The sequence below is a fragment of the Eubalaena glacialis genome, chromosome 19 (genome assembly GCF_028564815.1).
Source record: "Eubalaena glacialis isolate mEubGla1 chromosome 19, mEubGla1.1.hap2.+ XY, whole genome shotgun sequence".
Taxonomy (NCBI): domain Eukaryota; kingdom Metazoa; phylum Chordata; class Mammalia; order Artiodactyla; family Balaenidae; genus Eubalaena; species Eubalaena glacialis.
In genome coordinates this window covers 38344367-38365614 of record NC_083734.1, presented here as the reverse complement: position 1 = coordinate 38365614, position 21248 = coordinate 38344367, and the positions used below count along the sequence as shown (strand labels likewise).

At 44.3% G+C, this 21248-nt stretch overlaps 1 protein-coding gene across 1 annotated transcript; it reads left to right on the top strand.

The window, feature by feature from the left end:
* The first annotated feature begins 15342 nt into the window (after positions 1 to 15342).
* GIP (gastric inhibitory polypeptide) lies at positions 15343 to 18325 on the top strand. The gene is made up of 4 exons (XM_061176908.1): positions 15343 to 15434; positions 16665 to 16811; positions 17376 to 17453; positions 18190 to 18325. Exons 1-4 carry the CDS (start codon positions 15343 to 15345, stop codon positions 18323 to 18325), a joined length of 453 nt encoding a protein of 150 aa, XP_061032891.1.
* The last annotated feature ends 2923 nt before the right edge of the window (positions 18326 to 21248 follow it).

The following is a 21248-nucleotide window of genomic DNA, read 5'->3' as shown; positions in this document are numbered from 1 at the left end:
ACAGTACCCACTGCCCACTGAGGAACATCCTCTCTCCCTTTCTGGTCAAAGGAATAGCCTCGGAATTATTCTCAGCTCAGGGTTTCAGGCACTCATTGGCAACCATCAGAGTTAGTTGGCACATCTCTGTCATCCTGATCTCCCTTGATGCCACACAGCCAGCATGACGATCTCAAGGGACAGTCTACATGCACCTCCTGCCAAGAGCCCTCTTAGGGTCTTCCTTCTGGGAATGCAGCTAGCACCCCATTAACCATGTAATGATTTGTTATTTTGTATGTCATCCAAAGCAAAAATGTCACTCCAGGACAGCCTTCCATCTTGGTGACTCTCTCCCAGAATGTCTGGTATAGTCACCCACCCATAGTAGATGTTTATTGAATATCCTAGCTATCAATACAGCTATGAACCCTCAAGGAGAAGGCAAACCAATTTTTATAGCAGGTTAAATTAAAGAAAAAATTAAGCCGGTCATGAAAATAGCAAAGTGCTTTGTTTTGTTTTTAATTTATAATACTCATTACTAGCAAGAATATAGTGAAATAAAACATTCCATATAACTGTGGAGGAAAACAAGTTTAAAGCAACAAAAGCCTTTCAAAATTCATACCATTTGACTAAGAAATTGCACTTTTGAGTAACACTTCTACCAAAAGTCCAGTATATAAAACTTTTTATTCAGCCTTAAAAAGAAATGAAATGAAATTCTGATACCTGCTACAATATAGATGAACCTTAAAAACATTACACTAAGTAAAATAAGCCAGATACAAAAGGACAAATATATGTTTCCACTTACATGAGATACCTAGAATAGTTAAATTCACAGAGACAGAAAGTACCAGGATTTGGGAGGAGCAGGTGGGGTGGGTAGTTAATGTTTTGTGGGTACAGAGTTTCAACTTAAGAGGATAAGAAAGTTCTTGAGATAGTGTGATGGTTGCACAACAATGTAAATGTACTTAATGCCACTGAATCTTACACTTAAAATGATTACAGTTATAAATTTTATGTTATATATATTTTACCATGATTAAAGAAGGCAAAAAATATCTTTTTCAAAATTAAAAAAAAAACCAACAATGAACAAGGATGTGTTATGTGCGTGTCGAGAAAAAAAATGTTGGCAATATAAATGCTTAAAAGTAGTGGAATCTTCAAGTAACTTTAACATAGCCACTTAGTAAAATATTATGTAGCCATTAAAAATTATGTTCAAACAAGGCCAGTGGGGCTTGTGTTTGGGAGAGCTGGGGGGTTGTTAGAAACAGAAACTCTGCTCCTGAAGGACATACACAAAATCCCACACTCTCTGAGTCACATTCTTGAATGGGGTTGTGATTTCCTGGGTGTATACATGTGTCAAAACTTATCAAATTGTACACTTGACCTATATTTTATATTTCCTACCATCCTTCACAATAAACTGTCAAGAGTTCCAGATCAAGCCTGAACATATAATGCAGAGGGAGAAATGTGATTTACATTGAGTTTAAAATTAAAGTTTTAAACTAGACTAAATTTTAAAATAAAAAAATTTGAAATTATTAAATTTGATCAGTTTTTCATTAAGTGATGTGAAAATGAGATTCCATAGATCATCACTGATGATTGTGATTAGAGAGGCATAAAACTATCTCATGTTACACTCTGCTTAGTTTACAAACTGGCCACATGAATACAGTAATGGATGTATGTCTGTATGTTGTTTCCTTAATTAAATACAACAGAGGTAATATCATTTCAAAGTGTAACCTCAGTAATATTAGTTTTACTGACAAAATAGATTATTTATTTAATTTTATTTTTTTTTGGCCGCACCACACAGCATGTGGGATCCTAGTTCCCCGACCAGGGATCTAACCCGTGCCCCTTGCCTTGCAAGTGTGGAGTCTTATCCAGTGGACCACCAGGGAAGTCCCCAAAATAGATAATTCAGCATTTGTTATAGAGTTAAATTTGGGGATATTGTTTGGACTCAGTATTTTGTATAAAATTCCTTGAATACATGTCTTACTATTTTGAATTTTCTCCTTTATCTTATTTTACCTGAGTATACAAATTCTTAACTCAGTTACTAGCAGAAATCTTTAATAAAATAAAACTACATTTGTGTTAAAACATCAAAAAAAATTATGTTCAAACAGAATTTAGAAAAACTTGGAGGATGTTTACAAAAAATGCATGTCACAAAATTGAGTATTTGTGCTCATATAGTCTGTGTGATTGAAAAAAAAAAAAAAACTACACGTGCATAAAAGACTAGAAATTACCTTACAGCAACTCTTGCCCGTGGATACCCAGAGACATGTGCAAGAATATTTTACATCAGCGTTGTTTATAATAACAAAACCTAGAAACGCTACAAATATTCATCAACAGGAGAGTGGGTAAGTGAAGCCAGGTATAGTTATGCAATGGAATACTAGCGAGCAGTAACAGTGAATGAATATTAGCAACGTGTATCAGCATGGGTGAATTTCGTAATGTCGATTGAAAAAAAGAAAAAAAACAGAGACTGAGTAATATACACATTATGGTTCCATTTATATAAGTTCAAAAAAATATGCAAAACTAAACAATATATTGTTTAGAGATGCATCCAGAAGAGGTTAAACTGTAAAGAAAAGAAAGAGAATGATAAGCAAACTTCCAGAATGTGGTGAATTTTGGGAAGTAGCACAGGGATGATTGTAGAGAGGCTCATAGGGCACTTCAAAGATATTGGGAATGGATGTCCTAGTTCTTAATCTGAGTCATGGCTACGCAAGTGTTTGTTTTATTATTCTTGAAACCGTACATGTATAGTTTGCATTATTTTCATTAAGTATAAATATTTCATAATAAAAATTAATGGAAATAATAAAGTTTGAAAAAATTGTTAACAATACTTTTTTTCTTCCAGTTTTATTAAGATATAGTTGGTATACAGCACTGTATAAGTTTGTGTGCAGCGTAGTGACTTGACTTAACGCACATCATGAAATGATTACAAGTTCAGCGAACATTCATCATCTCATATGATACAAAATTAAAGAAATAGAAAAAAATTGGTTTTCCTAGTGGTGAGAACTCTTAGGATTTACTCTCTTAACCACTTTCGTATATAACACACAGAAGTGTTAGTTACATTAATCACATTGTACATTACATCCCTAGCACTTCTTTCTCTTATAACTTGAAGTTTGTAACTTTTGACCACCTTCCTCCCATTCACCCTCCTCTCACCCCCCCATCTCTAGTAACCACAAATCTGATCTCTTTTTCTATGAGTTTGCTTGTTTGTTTGAAGTAATGACATACAACACTATGTTCGTTCCTGGTGCAGAACATAGTGATTCAATATTTCTATACATTTCAAAATTATCACCACTAACAATAACTCTTTGGTTTTGAGAATATGAGTGGATTTCTTTCTGTTTCCTCCCTCTCTCTCTCTTTCTCTCTCTTTCTCTCCCCCCTGTCTCTTTTGCTGTCTCTTGACTCTGCTATATTTTCAAGATTTCTAGACTGTCTATTACATTTTTACAACAAACTTTTAAAAAAGGTAAAAGGGATATTCAAGTTAATCATCCCCAAATACCTTTAAAAGCCAAATAGGGAATAGCTTTGGCTCATCCGCTCTTCCAAGATTTGATGCAACCAGAAGTTCTTTTTCCATTAGCAGTCAGGGTTGAGGGTTAACTGCAACTCACCCTGATCCATCATGGATGTGGCTTGACTTTAGCTAAAGGTCTGATTAATTATACATGTATTCATAATACACTGAGGTGGTATGTGCTAAAACTTAGGACCAGCTGGTGAACAACAGGAAGCAAGCACCCAGATTCACACCTGCCCAGTCTGTCCTGGATCATGCAGACACATTGCTCCTTTCAACTCCCAGGCTTGAGTCATTTTCGTTTTCATTTGCATTCACTGGAAACCCGTAAGGCTGAAGCTTATTTCTTCCTCATTAGTCTCGGAGTTTCTTGCTGAGGGATCTCATGTCCTTCAATACACTGGAAACCACATGGCAGGATCCATGTTGCTTCCTGTCTCTGAGTGGCTTCATTATTTTTACCACCTAAGATCTCCTTTATTATTCCCCCATGAGGCCAATATTTTGAAAAACGTTGCCTATCAAAAAATTCCATTGATCAAGTAATATCAAATATTGAGTGGCTAAGCAGGGCTTCCACACAAGTGGCAAGAGGTTATACTATTTCCACCAAAAGCAAAGGGACTTGGCATTGGAATTTACCCATACAGCCTTGCCTGGAATAATGTCTGATTGGTTTGATGTCCTAACCGGCTGAAAATAGTTCATGGATATACTGTACGCATTATACCTTCCTTCCTTCCTTCTTAGAGCCCTGGATCTGAGGACCCTAGGGTTTGAGAAACAGTCAGGACGAGCTTTCCTAATTCCAGCACTTTGCCTGGGAGGAGAGCAGAAGAGGAAAGAAGAAACGCAGAAAAAACATTGTAAAATGTGGTAAATACCCTGAGGTGGTAGTATCATTGTTTCTATTCTATAGCTCAGCTAGGCCACTGATAGGTAGCAAGACCAGGAGTCTAACCCAGATATGCCTGGACCCAACTCCTTGCACTTGCCATTATACCAGTGGAGCATTTAAAAATCTCCATGCAGGGCTTCCCAGGTGGTGCAGTGGTTAAGAATCTGCCTGCCAATGCAGGGGATAGCGGTTCGAGCCCTGGTCCGGGAAGATCCCACATGCTGCGGAGCAACTAAGCCCGTGCGCCACAACTACTGAAGCCCGCGTGCCATAACTACTGAAGCCCGCGCACCTAGAGCCCGTGCTCCTCAACAAGAGAAGCCACGACAATGAGAAGCCCGCGCACCGCAATGAAGAATAGCCCCTGCTCGCCGCAACTAGAGAAAGCCCGAGCACACCAACGAAGACCCCACGCAGCCAAAAATAAATTAAAAAAAAAAAATCCCAATGCAACCCACACGTGTACCACAATTTATTTTATAGAAAGGTGTAAAGACAACTCAATGGGGCTTCCCTGGTGGCACAGTGGTTAAGAATCTGCCTGCCAGTGCAAGGGACACGGGTTCGAGCCCTGGCCTGGGAAGATCCCATAGGCCGTGGAGCAACTAAGGCTGTAGCCACAGCTACTGAGCCTGAACTCTAGAGCCCACAAGCCACAACTACTGAGCCCACGTGCCACTACTACTGAAGCCTGCACACCTAGAGCCTGTACTCCGCAACTGGAGAAGCCACGACAATGAGAAGCCCGCGCACCACAACAAAGAGTAGCCTCCACTCATGGGAACTAGAGAAAGTCCGCACACAGCAACGAAGACCCAACATAGCCAAAAATTAATTAATTAATTAATTAATTTTAAAAAAAGACAACTCAATGGGGAAACGATAATCTTTTCAACAAATGGTGCTGGAACAATTGAATATCCATATGCAAAAAAATAAATATCCTTCCATACCCCAACCTATATACAAAAGTTAACTCAATCATATACCTAAATGAAACCACTTAGGTCATGTAATTAACTGTAAAACCAAAAACTATAAGAATTCTAAGAGAAAATCCTTGTGACTTTGGGTGAGGCAAAGCTTTGGTACAACACCAAAAGCAAAATTCACAGAAAGCCTAATTGATAAAGTGGACTTTATCAAAATTTTTAAAAACTGCTTCTCAAAAGATACTGTTAAGAGAATGAAAACACAAGCCACAGTGGTGATCATCTTGCAATGTACAGAAATACTGAAACACTATGTTGTGTACCAGAAGCTAATATAGTGTTGTAGGTCAATTATACTTCAAACAAACAAACAAATTCATAGAAAAAGATCAGATTTGTGGTTACTAGAGATGGGGGTGTGAGAGGAGGGTGACTTGGAGGAAGGTGGTCAAAAGTTACAAACTTCCAGTTTTCAGAGAAAGAAGTGCTAGAGACGTCATGTACAGCATGATGAACATAATGAACACTGCTGTGGGTTACAGATGAAAGTGGTTAAGAGAGTAAACCCTAAGAGTCTCATCATAATGAAAAAAATTTTTTCTTTTTTTAAAATTTTCTATCTTTGTGAGATGATGGACGTTCACTGAACTTACTGTGGTCATCATTTCATGATGTATGTAAGTCAAATCATTATGCTGGACACCTTGAATTTATACAGTGCTGTATGTCACTATACCTCTAAAACTGGAAGAGAAAAATAGAAAATAAAAATGCAAAAAAAAAAGACACACCACAGACTGGGAGAAAATTTTTGTAAATCATATATCTGTCAAAGGACTTGTATCCAAAGAACTCTCAAAGGAACTCTCAAAACTCAATAACAAGAAAACAAACACCCCTCCCCGCAAAAATTGGCAAAAGATTTGAGCAGACATTTCACCAAAGAAGATATACAGATGGCAAATAAACCCATGTAAAGATACTCAACATCATTAGCCATCAGAGAAATGCAAATTAAAATCACAATGAGGTACCACTACATACTTACTAGAATGGCTAAAATTTAAAAGACTGACCATATCCAGTTTTGGCAAGATGGTGGAAGAACTGGAAATTTCATACAGCTGTTGGGAATATAAAATGTTACAACCACTTCAAAAACAGTTTGGCAGTTTCTTAAAAAGTTAAATATACCCTAATCCTAGGTATTTACCCAAGAAAAATAAAAGCATTATGTCCATACAAAGACTTGTCCACAAGTGTTCATAGCAGTTTTATTTGTAATAGCCAAAAGCTGGAAATAACCTAAATGTCTAACAACAGGTAAATGGATAAACTAATATAGCCATACGATCGAAGACTATTACTCAGCAATAAAAAAGAATGAACATCATGCCACAATGTAATTGAATCTCAAAATAAGTATGCTAAATGAAAGAAGCCAGACAAAAAGAGTACATACTGCATGATTCCATTTATATAAAATTCAAGAAAATACAGACCAATCTACAGTGACAGAAAGCAGATCAACGATTGGACAGAGTAAATAGTAAGAAAGAGAGGCTCAAGGAAACTTCTGAAGACAGCAGATATGTTCCTTACCTTAGCTGGACTGATGGTTTCATGGGAGAAGACACATGCCAAAACAACAATTTGTACACTTTAAATTAAATATGTGCAGTTAATTATGTGTCAGTTTTACCTCAACAATGCCATTTTAAAAATCCCAACACTGTGGAGGGAGTAGTAAATTGGAAAAATGACCATTTTCCATCATCATAGTAAAGATAAGTTCACACAAGAATCATCAAAGGTGTTAAATAAGTCTGAGGGTGGGGGAAGTCTGATGAGGAAGAGGGTATGTGCATTGTCCTAATGTGTCTCCGTGTACATTACTTATTAGTTATAAGGAGAAAAATAGTAACTGTACAGTGGGAAAATCCAACAAAACTTTGGGTGATCAAAATTATCATCAATTATGGGAAGGTGGAAGGCAGAAACATTGTTCCTCCAGGTGCAATACCTCGAAAAGGACACACTTTCATTTTCTAGTGTTCTGGTCAGGACGCATAACCTGAATCTCAGACAAAACCAAATGGAGAAACATTCTATAACATAACTGGTCTATACTCTTCAAAATGTCAGTATCATGAAAGAAAGAAAGACTGAGAAACTGATTAAAGGAGAATAAAGAGACATAATTAAATGCAATACATGAGCCTGGACCTGATCTAAGAACGGAGGAGAAATACCTGAAAGGATGTTATTGGGATAACTGAAAAAATTGTAATATGGACTATATGATTTATATCAATGTTAAATGTCTCGAATTTCATAACTGTACTTATTGTGGTTAGATAAGTGAATATCCTTGTTTGTAAGAAATATGGGTGAAAATATTAACTGGTAAAGGAGCATGATGTACATAACCTACTCTCAAATGTTTAAAAGATACATAATAGAATGATAGAAGAAAAGTGGCAAAATGTTGAAAGTTGGTGAATCTGTGGGTATATTGGAGTTCTCCATATTATTTTTGCAACTTCCCTGTAAGTTTTAACTTATTTCAAAATAGAAGGTTTTAAAAATCTCCAGACAAATGACACAACAGAGTCTCTGGGAATGACACTGAGGCACTAGGATTTTAAAAATCTTTCCAGGTAGGGTTGCCAAATTTGGCAGATAACAGTACAGGATGCTCACTTAAATCTGAATTTCAGATAAACAACAATCTTAACATTTTTTAGTATAAATACTTCCCATGCAGTATTGCTGCCTACCCAAGGAAGTACCCTCTTGGAATGCAATTCTTTTTTTATTTTATTTTATTTTTTTATTTGGCTGCGCCAGGTCTTAGTTGTGGCACGTAGGATCTTCATTGCTGGCATGCGGGATCTTTTTTAGTTGTGGCATGCGGGCTCTTAGTTGAGGCATGCAGGATCTAATTCCCTGACCAGGGATCGAACCCGGGCCCCCTGCATTGGGAGCGCGGAGTCTTAACCACTGGGCCCCCAGGGAAGTCCCTGAAATTCATTCTGATACCTGTCCTCTGCTAGTCTTGTAGCATATCAGAGACATTAACTTGCATTATCCTCCTTCAATATCTAACATCATCTCCGTTTCTACTCTTGCAGCGAGATAGGGACTGAGATAAATATAAATAGATATTAAATGGCCAGAGTTTATGATGATGAAAAGAAACACTTAATGAATCTAGCATCTTCTATACTAATGATAATGATGGTCAACATTTTTTAGCACTGATTATGCATATGGTAGCCAACCTCTAAGGTGGCCCCCAATGACCCCGTCTCCTGGTATTCACAGCCTTGTGTAATCCCTCCCACATTGTGCCAGGGTTGGTCTGTGTGACCAATAGCATACAGATGAAGCTATGGTATGTTGCTTCTGGATTTAGGTTTTAAAAGACATTTAGGCTTTCATCTTAGGTGCGTGCCCTGCCTCTGGGGGGAAGAAGCCATGTGGTGAGCGGCCTTATGAAGAAGTTCACATGGTGAGGAACTGAAGCCTTCAGCCTACAGTCATGGGAGTGAGCTTGGAAGGTGATCTACAGCCCCAGATGAGTCTTCCTTTGAGACTGCAGCTCAGCTGACATGAGAGACCCTGAGCTAGAACCACCCAGCTAAGCCGCTCCCAGATTCCTAATCCTCAGAATTGTGAGAAATCAATGTTCTTTGTTTTAAACTGCTAAAATTTGGAGTAATTTGTTACACAGCAAAAGATAACTAAGGTATCAAGACATAATGTAACATTATGCATCATCTACATATACGTGCTTCCCAAAATAATTCTTTGAAGCAGGAACTATTACATTCCCCATTTTGCAGGAAGGTAAACTAAAGCACAGAAAGGGCACGTTGCTCCAAATCACCCTACCAGGAAGTATAGATGGATCTGTCTCCAAAGCCCTCACCCTTACTCAGGAATTTCAGAGCCTTCCATGTTTCCGGTGCTGGGCTGAATCAGCCTGGCCTTATTATTTCATCTTATTTAATTCTCACCATAGAGTGAGGTAGGGGAGGTAATTCCAGAGAAAACCACCAGCCAACACTGGCAGGAAGCCCTCAAGTTAACAGGACACACACTTTACACTTACCTATAAACTAGGCAGAGCAGATTTTGTTTTCTTAACCCCAGTTTAGAGACAAGTAAGCTAAGGCTCTGAGTGGGTAAGGCCTTCGCCCAGACAAAGCCAAACAGCCCCGGGAGTGGTGAGCGGGTGGAGCTGGACTTGAATACTTCTACTCCTCTCTTTGCATCCTACCAGGCTGCTCGCTGATCTAACTAATGAGGGGCATGTTTTCTGAAGTTGCAGAAGGCCCTCCCCATACACATTGCAGGAATGTGTGTGTGTTGTGTTGATGGGAGGGTGGGGGGGCTCACTGGGGACCCTGGAAACTACTTCATCCTTCATGTCCCCGTTCAAGGAAAAGGAAGGGAAAGCTCTCACTTTTCACCCCTCTCTTCACTTTTCACCCCTCTCTTCCTTTCCCTGGGATGTGCTCCCACCTGGGAGAGAGAGGAAATGCTGCTCTCTCTGGGAGGGCCAGTCCTTTGGCCTTTTACCTAAATGCCAATCCTTTCCCTCCCTGGAACTGAGAACCTGTGGCCACCCCCTCCCAATTCTGACTCTTCACTGCTGTTCTCCTGTGGATTAGGCTGCAATTACTAAGGACTGAGCTCTTTTCTCGACAAACAAAAGCAAACCAAAAACAAAACAAAACAAAAGACAAAACAAACAAACAAAAAACAACCCTTTGAAAACAGCAAGAGGGATTGGGGTTAGAACTAAGAGGGGACTTCCAAACCGATCCCCTGTAGCAGATGGTCAAGAGAGGCTGTAGGTAGTATTAGGTTGGCCAAAAAGTGCCTTTGGTTTTTAAGTAAAAATAAAAGCCACATTTTTCATTTTCACCAAGAACTTTATTGAACAACGTATTCACCCTTTTGTTCCACTACCTTCTGCCATTTTTCAGGCAACTTCATAATTCCATCTTCCCAAAACTTTTTATCTTTCTGAGCAAAGAACTTTTCCAGGTGCCTTTTACAGTCTTCCAGGGAACTGAATTTTTTTTCATTAAGAGAAATTTGTAAAGACCTAAATAAATGGAAATCTGAAGGTGCAATGTCTGGTGTATATGGCGGATGAATCAGAACTTCCCAGCCAAGCTGTGACAGTTTTTGCCTGATCATCAAAGAAACATGCAGTTTGTGTTATCCTGATGGAAGATTATGCGTTTTCTGTTGACTAATTCCGATGCTTTTCGTCGAGTGCTGCTTTCAGTTGGTCTAATTGGGAGCAGTACTTGTTGGAATTAATTGTTTGGTTTTCCAGAAAGAGCTCATAATAGAGGACTCCCTTCCAATCCCACCATATACACAACATCACCTTCTTTGGATGAAGACCGGCCTTTGGTGTGATTGGTGGTGGTTCATTTCGCTTGCGCCACGATCTCTTCCGTTCCACATTGCTGTACAGTATTCACTTTTCATCGCCCGTCACAATTTGTTTTAAAAACGGAACGTTTTCCTTACGTTTAAGTAAAGAATTGCATGCGGAAATAGGGTCAAGAAGGTTTTTTTTCACTTAACTTATGTGGAAGCCAAACATCAAAGTGATTAACATAACCAAGGTGGTGCAAATGATTTTCAACACTTGATTTGGATATTTTGAGTATGTCGGCTATCTGCCGCGTGGTATAGTGTTGATTGTTCTCAATTAATGTCTCGATTTGATTGCTATCAACTTCAACTGGTCTACCTGACCGTGGAGCCTCATCCAACGGACAATCTCCAGCATGAAACTTCACAAACCACTTCGGACACTTTCGATCACTCACAGCACCTTCTCCATACACTGCACAAATCTTTTTTGGAATTTCAGTTGCGTGTTTACCTTTCTTGAAATAATAAAGCACAATATGCCAAAAATGTTGCTTTTCTTCTTCACACAAAAATGGGTACACAAAAATTCACCAATTTTGATAAGTCTTTTTTTATTTTTTATTTTTATTTTTTGGGTGAAAGTCTTTTTTTAAAAGCACGCTGATATGACAGCTGTCACATAAAATCTAACAAAATTGTTTTGAATGAAGTTAAAGACAACTAAGCGCTACTAGAGCCATCTTATGGAAAAAACTGAATGAAACTTTTGGCCCACCCAATACATTCTTTCTTTAAGATCCTTCTGGAAAGTATGTCTCTTGACCGGAGTGGTACTGGAGGCTGAGTGGGTAAAAATGTCTGGGACTACCCCTGTGTTTGCGATGTGACTGGGGAGGAAAGATGGAGATGGTCCTTCTAGGAATCAGGAGAGACCAGATGACTCAGCAGAGTTTGTCAGGGTTCCAGTCACCTCTTGTCTCCTCTTCAGGAGAAGAATAAAATCTGCCACCTGGTGTAAGTGAGCTCTGAGAGGGATGTCTGCTTTCTGAGTCAGCCGGTGAGCTTGAAGAGCAAGTGAATTTCTAAAGCAGAGTCCATGGCAGGGAGGCTGCAGCCAGCCCTCTGAATCACCTTGGCTTGTCTTCGGAGACTGGCCTGGAATGTCTGTGGTGGCCCTGTGGGCCTTGGGGGGATGGTGAGTCACCTCTGTGAGCTGGAAGAGCCCGCAAGCCCCCAAAGCTCTTCCGCTGCTCCAGCTCCCGGGGCGCCTCAGTCCAGATGCCAGGAGGGTCAGGGAAGCAGGACCCTGGGTTCTCCTGCAACAGAACTGCCATCACCCCCTCCTGCGCTGATTCCCTGACTTCCCTGGCTCCTCAGACACCCCAACCCCACAGACTTTCTGCACCTATCTGGGCCATCAGCCTTTGTATCTGGGCTTCCAACCAGTGGGGGGCATCTCCTGCTTCCCCATCCCCTGTGTCCATCTGATCCCTCACATCCTAGAAATTCTCCTCAGTGCACTGAGGCTCTGCTCACTCCCTGGCCTGCCGCCACCCCTGCACTGCACTGGACTCCGCACACCAGGGCACTGCCCATCGTGGCATCGACAGGCTGGTTGGGTTGCCAGTTGGGTTTATTGAACTATTTTAAGTCCAGCAGGCCCTTCTGATCCCCAGAAACTTCCCAAGGCCATCTTTCCCATTCCCTGGCCTCCCAATATGCCCTGGGGGGTCGGGGCTGTAGGTTCCCCTGGGAGTTTGGCATCTTCTCTGATCTCCTTCCCTGGTCCTCCCCACATCTGTCCCTCCCCCAGGACCCAGGCCATATTTCTCCCTAATCTGTCCCCTGTTGGGCATGAGAGCCCCAAATCAAAGGGAAACAGGGAAGGGGGCTGCAGAGAGGTCACTTCCAAGAGGAAGTGGGCTAGGGACCAAAAGTGCAGCTGGCCTTCCAAGCAGCTCACCCCCAAACAAATCCCCAGAGCACCGGGCAGGGGTTCAGGGCTGCCGGGACCCATCCCAGAACCTTCCTTGACCTGGTTTGGCACGAGACTTAGGGGTCCCAGGGAATGATGTCCACGCTTTTTGGATACGCTGTGCCTCCGGCAGTGGGGCTCAGGTTTCGCCCCAACCCTTCTGAGCGCATTTACTGTATTGCTCAGCAGGAAGCGGGATCACAAGCAGCCTCCTCACCCTCTTCGGAGGCCAAATCTGAATTGATGTCTAATCTCTGCCCATTGATAGCTAGGAGATGGAATTTGGAGAGCTTGCCCAGAGAGAAGTTTTCCAAGACGGTGGAAAATGGGTGGTGGGTCAGTGAGGTTTCCAGGAAGCAGAGGTGAGTGGCCATCCTAGTCAGCTACCTCTCATCCCACACAAGCACTTAATTTCATGCTGGACCGGCTCCCAGGCTGGGGAGTTGACCTGGAAAGGAAAGTGGCCTTTACTCAGCCCTGCAGCTAACAGGCAGGGCAGGAGCGGGGCTGTTTAGGGTTCAAAGTACCCACAGAGAGTGGAGAAGGAAGAGCCTGGGAAGGAGGCCTTGGGGGTCGGCCAAACGTGCAGGCTGTGCCCTGCCCCTTCCGGACTGAGAGCCCTTGGGGACAGAGCCATGCACTAAGTGCTTGGAGAAAGGCAAAGGGTACCCCTCAAGGAGTCTCCAGTCTGAGGGTCAGACATGGCCCTTAGCCTCAGGAAGCCTCCGTGCGATGGGGCAGACAGCCCTGGTTCCCAGTCCTGACCTGAGGGCCCCGGGTCTGATCGAGGCACAGCGCAGCCTCAGAGGCCCCACTCTGATGGCGAAACACAGGGGCATATACTTCTCTCTTACAGGAGAGCAGAGCATTGGAGGAGAGAGGCTTGGACCTCATAAATCTTTACAGTTAGAGTTGTAGCTGGTCCGCCTTCCTCTGCGTCCCCACGGTGTACACGTGCCTATTTTCCCCACTCTGCCTGCCCCTCAGCAGGAAGGCAGCTTGAGTAGAAGTTCTCAGTTCACCAGCTACCACCAGGAAACCCCATCCTTCATGTTCCCTCAACCCTCTGCTCCATCACTCTCCCACCCTTTCCCCAGCCAGCTGGACGCCCCCTAGATATCGAGCTGGAGACACTGCCACATTGACAAAGCCGCGGGCCACTGTGGCCCCTCTCTCTCTGACCCAGGAGTAGTCTAATGTCTGTGGCAGTGCCCCCCCAGTTAGTGCCACCCTACCCAAGCCTGCCCTCACCAAGGGCACCCATCTTTTCTAACCGAGGGCACCTATAAAGGAAGTGGGGGAATACTGGGCTCCCCTGCCCGGAAGGGAAGAGGGGGAAGAAGAAAAGGGGCACTTAAGGTACCCTGCCCACAGGCCAGGCTCAGAGAGCAGCTGGAGATACCCAAATGTTAATTACCAATTAGCGCAGTTCAGGTGGAAAGGGCAACTTTATTATGTGTAGAATGGACTTAATGTGGCAGGAGCTGTGGGATTAATTTCTTGAGATAAGATGCTTTTAGGCTAATCAGTAGGTCTGTGATGTCTGGATATAAAGGAGCCAGGGCAGACTTTCTTGAGACAGGTTCCAAAGAGGCAGAAGGGAGGAGGAGACCCCTGCCCTATCCTTCTTCTGGGAGAGCCGGAAAGGAAGGCTGGTAAGAGAGCAGCTGGGATGGGGGTGGACGTGGACATGGACAGGACACTGGAGAGGAGGTGGGTCTTGGCACCCCTGAGGTGTTTGGCACCCTAGCCCCTCACTTTCTTTTCCTCCATGAAACAAAGAAAAGGTGGTGCTGAGGGTTCCTTTAACACTCAGGTGACGAGGCAGGAAGATGAGGTCTTGCAGCCCACACATCTCTAGAGCTAGCTTTGGTGTTCAGGGCTTGGGAGGAAGGTTCCTTACTGTTCTTCGTCTCTGCTGAAGATGCCCTGATGAAACGGGGCTTGCCCTCGGTAGAAGCGTTGGACATCCCTGAGTGGGGATAGTGAAGGCTGGGGGGTAGGGGTTCTACTTATGGTTTTCACTCAGGCCAAGAGGGCTGCGAAGGTTTAGGTGACAGCCAATCTGCGAGCTGGAAGGCTGGCTGGTATGAACTTTGGAGGCTCTGAAGGGAGAATCTCGCCAGTCCACATGCCTGTGAGGTCTAGCCACAGGGGCCAGGAAGGGGGCTGTCCAGGCACACCGGCCTTCACTGCTTTCTCCTGCCAGGATCACCCCCCTGCTGCCCTCCTCCCACCCCACTCAGACTCCACCTAAAAAACAAGAAGCAGATCCACTCTCATCCAGGCTCCATATCCCTTCTAATGTCCCTTCTAACTCTAATGCCAGCTCCTCCCACCATCCCCAAGGTGTTGCTCTAGCCTCTTAGAAAAGCTCCAACTCCCAGGGCACAGGGTCCCCCAGCTTTCAGACTCCCCACAGGCTCTGGGGCACCAGGAGTGCACGGCCATACTGCCTGCTTCCTCAGCACAGGGCTTCCACCTCATGCTGGTCCTTTTCTCTCTTAGCTCAGGAAATAACCATTGGAAGATGGTGGCCATGAAGACCTTCTCTCTGCTGCTGGTGTCCCTGCTCCTGGCATTGGTGCTAGGAGAGAAGGAAGAAGGTCACTCCAGGCTGGGGTGAGAAGGAATGGGTCAGGTGCAGGGGAGGAGGCTGGGGGGATGACTGGGTTCTATTTTCAAGGGGGAGGTGAGAAAGGGAGGAATCCCAGGCCAAGAGGAAAGATGCTCGACGGAAAAAAACCTTTCAGCAGTCTGAGTGCAGAGTGAGGCTAGAACCAGGGAGTCTTTTTTACGAGCTACTGTTGTAGCTGGAGAGATTGTGCTTAGATCTCTGGAAGGACTTCTCAGTGGTTAAGTGTCTGAAGTAGATGATAGCATCTCCCTTCCTAATGAAAGCCTCAACCAGTCATTTATGTGTGCATTTGATCAAATTTTACAGCAGGCTTCCTGTGTGCCAGGCACAAGGGATATACCTGAAGAGTGGTCCACAAATGCCACCTGCCCTTGTGGAGAATATAGGCCCAAGGGGAAAGCAGACGAAGAACCATCTAGGCAAGCTTCAAACTGTCATGAGCGCTGTGAGGAAAAGGCAGAGAAGATTATGAATGAATATAGCAGGGGGTTCTGTTTGTGTGTTGGGGAGACCAAGAGAGACGTGTCTGAGTAGAGTTAGGCCTTCTCATATGCAAGGACAAGCCATATGCCCCTGTCAACTTGGCTAAGTTTGAGACACAGCTGTCACACGTATACAAGGACACAACATCATGCAGAAGTTAAAGACCATAGACCTGGACCCAGACTACCTGGGGGTAAACCCTGGATCATACCTACGCTGTGTGTTAAATTAATCTCTCTGCACGGTGGTTTCCTCACTTACCAAAGGGAAATATACATAGTGTCTACCTCCTTGGGGTGGTGTAAGGATTTAGTAAGTTTCTGTATTAAAGGGCTTGTAGAGGACCTGACTCATAGTAAGTGCTGTTATATGAGAGCTCACTATTGTTAGGAAACTGAGAACCAAAGAACTGAATCTGGTGGGGCCAGGGCAAGAGGAGCAAAGGAGGAAACTGTGGCTCAGTCCTTAGGGATGAGGGGGACCTCTGATCTTTGCCCAGAAGCAGAGCCTCAAACACTGAGGATGCTGGAAGTGGGTGCTTGAGCTGAGGATAAAGCCCCAGGGGCTTGATGCATGGACAAGAGGGTGTCTCCTTAAAAACTGACTCCCTAGAAATGGGCTGCTTCCTTTCCAAACATCAGCCTCCTGCTGGTGACAATCATTTATCTTCGCACCCTCTGCTCCTTCTATGGCATCCTGCTTTCCCTCTCTCTCCCCTCCCTGCCCCTCAGGTTCCACACTAAGGCCAGCGGCTCCCAACCACGAGGCCCCAGGTACGCCGAGGGCACTTTCATCAGTGACTATAGTATCGCCATGGACAAGATCCGCCAACAAGATTTTGTAAACTGGCTGCTGGCGCAGAAGGGGAAGAAGAGCGAGTGAGTCATGCGTGCCCGTCCCTGCTCCCTGTCCCCTGTGTGATGCACAAGGCCAGGTGGCACCTTTCGCTTAGGTGCTGCTGGGGAGCTGGACCGCATGGCGGCCCTGCCTGGGACCCTGGCTCAGGCAGCAGTCTGGTCGGGGGGTGGGGCAGGATTGGGGCAATTTTCCAATCCTTTTCTTCTAAGAGGAGGGGTCGGGAAGATGTATGGGACTCACAGAGGATCCCGGGGTTGGGGGTGGGGTGGGGATGAACCAGGGGAGCTGAATTGCTGCCAATGACTATTCGGTGGTGGCAGCTTCAGACTTTGGAAATAGGATAAACTGCTTTCATCGTTCTTCTCTATGCAAAATCTTTCCCCTGCCCTCACTGTTTGGCCAGCATGGTAGCTTCTGAAAAGCTTTTCACTGATAGCTGAAGACAAGCAGTGGGGAGGCTGAGTAGAGAAAGAGGTACCCTCTGCTCCTTGGGTTGAGGTACCAAGAGATTGGAGCTTCTTTGGACTGGAGAACATCTGGAGTCTCCCCTGGCCCCACCCACTCCCTAATCTTTATTTTACCAGCTGGAAACACAACATCACCCAGAGGGAGGCCCGGGCCCATCAATCTAACAGGAAGGAGGAGGCAAGGGAGCAGCAGGGGTGAGTCAGCCCACAGGGGAAGGGGTCGGGGTGGGGCCTCTTGACCCCACCTCATTGTTCCTGCTCCCAGACTCCAGAGCAGGGCTAGGCCCCAGATAAGCATCCCCTTCTACTCAGAGTTCAAAGAGGGGTCTTCACAGAACTCCTGGAGGTCAGCCCAAGCCTAAGGGAAAGCCTGGGAGGAATGGGGGTGGGGGTCCTGGGAGGGAACCTGGGGCCAGAGTGTCTAAGGTTGATGACTTAGTGTGCAGAGTCACCAAGTCCAGGAGAGGGGCACAAAAGAGACCTCGGAGACTGGCTTCTCCACTTCTGCCTGCCAAACTTCAGGAAGGCTTTTGTGAAACTGGGACCCTCTGAAGGCCAGTCCCCTGAAATCAGTTACCCCGTCTCTGTAGGAAGCTGAGGAATTGATGACACAGATCCTTCTAAAGAGTGAATATTCCCAAAGTAATCTCTTGGGGTTTTGGACACTCTGGGACGCTTGGAGAGGTGGATGGGTAGGATGTCTCCCACCAGAATTGTTTGTCTTTGCCTGTATGGAAGAGCCTATATTCCCTGGCCTACAGGTCTGGGTGGAGCTTTGAAAGCTGAGACAACTGAGAGGCAGCTGTGTTGACTCGTACACCCCACCCCCACCCCACCTTGTCCCACCACGTTGGAGTCCCAGGTCCTGTATTTACTCTCTCTGGGTGGTGCCCAGGCTAAAGGCGCCTGCCTGAGGCTTTCTCCTTTGTAGCTCCCTACCCAAGAACCCCAGTGATGACGATTTGCTAAAGGATTTACTGATTCGAGAGCTGCTGTCCTGGATAGTGGATCAGATGGAGCTCTGCAGGCTCAGGTGGGAGTTTGGTAGCTTTGGGCATCTTGCATAGTGGTTGTGAGCTTGCACTCTGGGGTCAGACATGGGTTCAGATCTTCACCTCAACACATGCTGACAAATTACTTAGACTCTCTGAACCTTGGGGTTTTTGTGAAAATTGGGGCTACTTAAACCACTTCATGGGATTTGGTGGGGTTTAAATAAGGTAATTCAAGGAAAAGGCTGAAATCAACATCTGCAGAGTACTAAGAGTTTGGTAACCTTGACAGTTATTAGTACCACTTGCACTTCTTCCTCAATTTCCTCCAGGTGAGATGCTGCTCTCACATGCCCTACCCACCCGAGCCCATCCTAACCTTAGCTTTCCCTTGGTACCCTCGTGCCATGGCACCTTCTCAGTGATGGAACCCCTAGAGTTGGAGGCATGTTGCTTCTCTGTAGCTGCTGCTGGTCTCAATAGTCCTCAAATCCTCCTCCTAAGCTAGGAAGTCTTTCAATCTATTATGTCTCAGAAGCAAGGGATGGCTCACTACCATGGAGAGATCCATCCACCCGAATGGTGAGACTGGACACTCATTTAAGATGCAGACACCGAGGCACAGAAACCAAAACAAATTCAGACTTCGGTGCTGGGAAGTTGAGGGACTGAGGGAACAAATCTGGGATGGCTTCCTGTAAGAGAGTTAGAAGGAAGAGAGGCACGTGACCTGAACAATGGAGAAGAGAGTATGAGAAAATCTCCACAGGAAAGGGGGTAACAGTCCCTGTGCTTTTTGTAATCATTTTGATTACTTATAATTAGAGAGGTAATTTGGAGGTAGGAGCAGTTGAACTATGGCTGGGTGCCAGGATACATTTGCTTTGCTGCCTTTAAGCCGATACTGACCCTCCTCTCCACTGCCCTGCTCCTCTCTCCACTCTGCACAGGTTTCAGTGACTCTGACCAAACCCAGCTCAGAACTGGACTCTGTCCTTCACTTACTCAGCTCCTGCCTCAGCTCCACCCCCGGATACCCCAAAGAAACCAAACTAAGTTCAAGCTGAAATAAATCTTTGTGCCCATTGTCAAAACATATTCACGTGTCTACTGAGCACTAACTGTACATTTGTCTTTGTGTGTGCACCACCCAGTGAAAAGGAGATATGGCTCTTACCCATCTGTTTATTCATCTATTGTTTCCGCGAACACTTACTGGAAACTTAACACAGGCAGAGACTGTGCTGAACACTGGGTATACAGCAATGATGGAAACAGACACAATCCTTGTCCCCAAGGGGTTTACAGTCTAGTGGTGGAGACAGACCTTAATCTTTAAACACACAAACACATTAATAATTACATAACATGCAGAGTTATGTGAAGAAACACTAGGGAGCTGTGAGAGGACAGAGAAGCCTCATCTAGATGGAGTGGGCAGTCAGGAGGGCCTCTCTGAGAAAATGACGTTTAAGCTGAGTGAGATTTGAAGGATAAAATGGCCAAAGGGTGACGGGAGCCTTAATAAATATTAGCCAGTGCTATTGTTGCACAGCAAAATGGGGAACAGTGAGAACGGCACAAGTAGAGACTGGGCAGGTGGGCAGAGGCAGGGCCTCAAAGGCCATGTTAAAGCTTTGAGATTTTATCCTCAGTGCAAGGACAAGTACTTGAAGGGTTTTAAGCAGGGGCAGGTCAGAGAAGATCTATTTGCATCCCCGAACAATCACACTGATGATGGTGAGAATTATATTGAGATGAAGAAGGATGAATGTGGAAGAGGCTCTTACGGGATTCCAGATTTCATACTAGGGAGTTGCCAGTGAAGGTGAAGCGAAGTGGGAGAACTCAGTTTGTCCAAAAGCCAATACCTCTTTCTTCCGGTGTTTAAATGTTTTTCCACCTTGGCATGCTGCCTTCTCCCAGTGCCCTGCATCCACAGAAGGCAAGGCTGTCTCTCTTTCCCGCTTAGTTTAGGTTACCTTTGCCTAACGTCCCCTCCTCTCCCATTGATCTAGTCATATTTTAGCATACTAGAGTCAAACACACCTAGATTCAAATCACTCTCTAGGTCTGTGACTTGGCAAGTTAGTTCCTCTCTCTGAAGCTCAGTTTGCTGTCTGGAAAAGATTAAAAAGTACTCACTTCGTAGGGTTGAAGTATTTTAAAATAATGCCTGGCACAAAGTAAGTGGTCAATAAAAGTTAACTTTTGTTATTATTATTCACACACTTAAACCTCAGTTTAAAAACACTGGGGTATTAGTTTAAAATCAGGGAGTGGCAAACTGGATTGGCTGAATGGCTGGGCCAGTAACCTAAATAAGCAAAGTGGGGAGTGTGTAAAACAAGGGGAAGGATCGGGACTGTGAAAATGGAAAAGAAATGTGCCCCTAAAGGTATTCTGATGACCAAACAAAACTCTTTGGAGAACTGAATTTGCCTGAGGGCTGCCAGTTTGCAATCTCTTCCAGTTCTTAACATTTTGGGCTTCCTCTCCTCTAAACTCCTAGAGTTCTAAGAGTGTGTACCACACAATTTAGAGCATGCCTTTGCTCAGAGGTTATACTTTAGTGATTCTCCATGATAGAACTGATTGTATTGGGGAGGAGTTCAGATCTATATTTCCGTAGTCTTGGGTGTCTCTGTGAATCAGTGAATCTAAAAGTGTTATTAAAAAAAATGTTGTACAACTGTCTTACTGTGGGGCAGGCATTAGGGCTCAGTACTTTCTAAACGCCATTTTTTTTTCAACTTTTGGTTTTTTTATTTTTTATTTTTGGCTTTTGTTCAGATTTATAAACATCATTTTTAAAAAGTCATGGTGATCTCATTTAAAGCCTCATCACAGTCCTTCGAGGTAATGATAACGTCATAGCTGTCAACCGTGCACTACACTGCCTCCCTGAGGCAGAGAATTAAAGCCCATGCTCATAGCCACTCTGCCATAAGGCCAGTGACTCACTGGTCACTTAAAGCAACTGAGAGCATCTGTGATG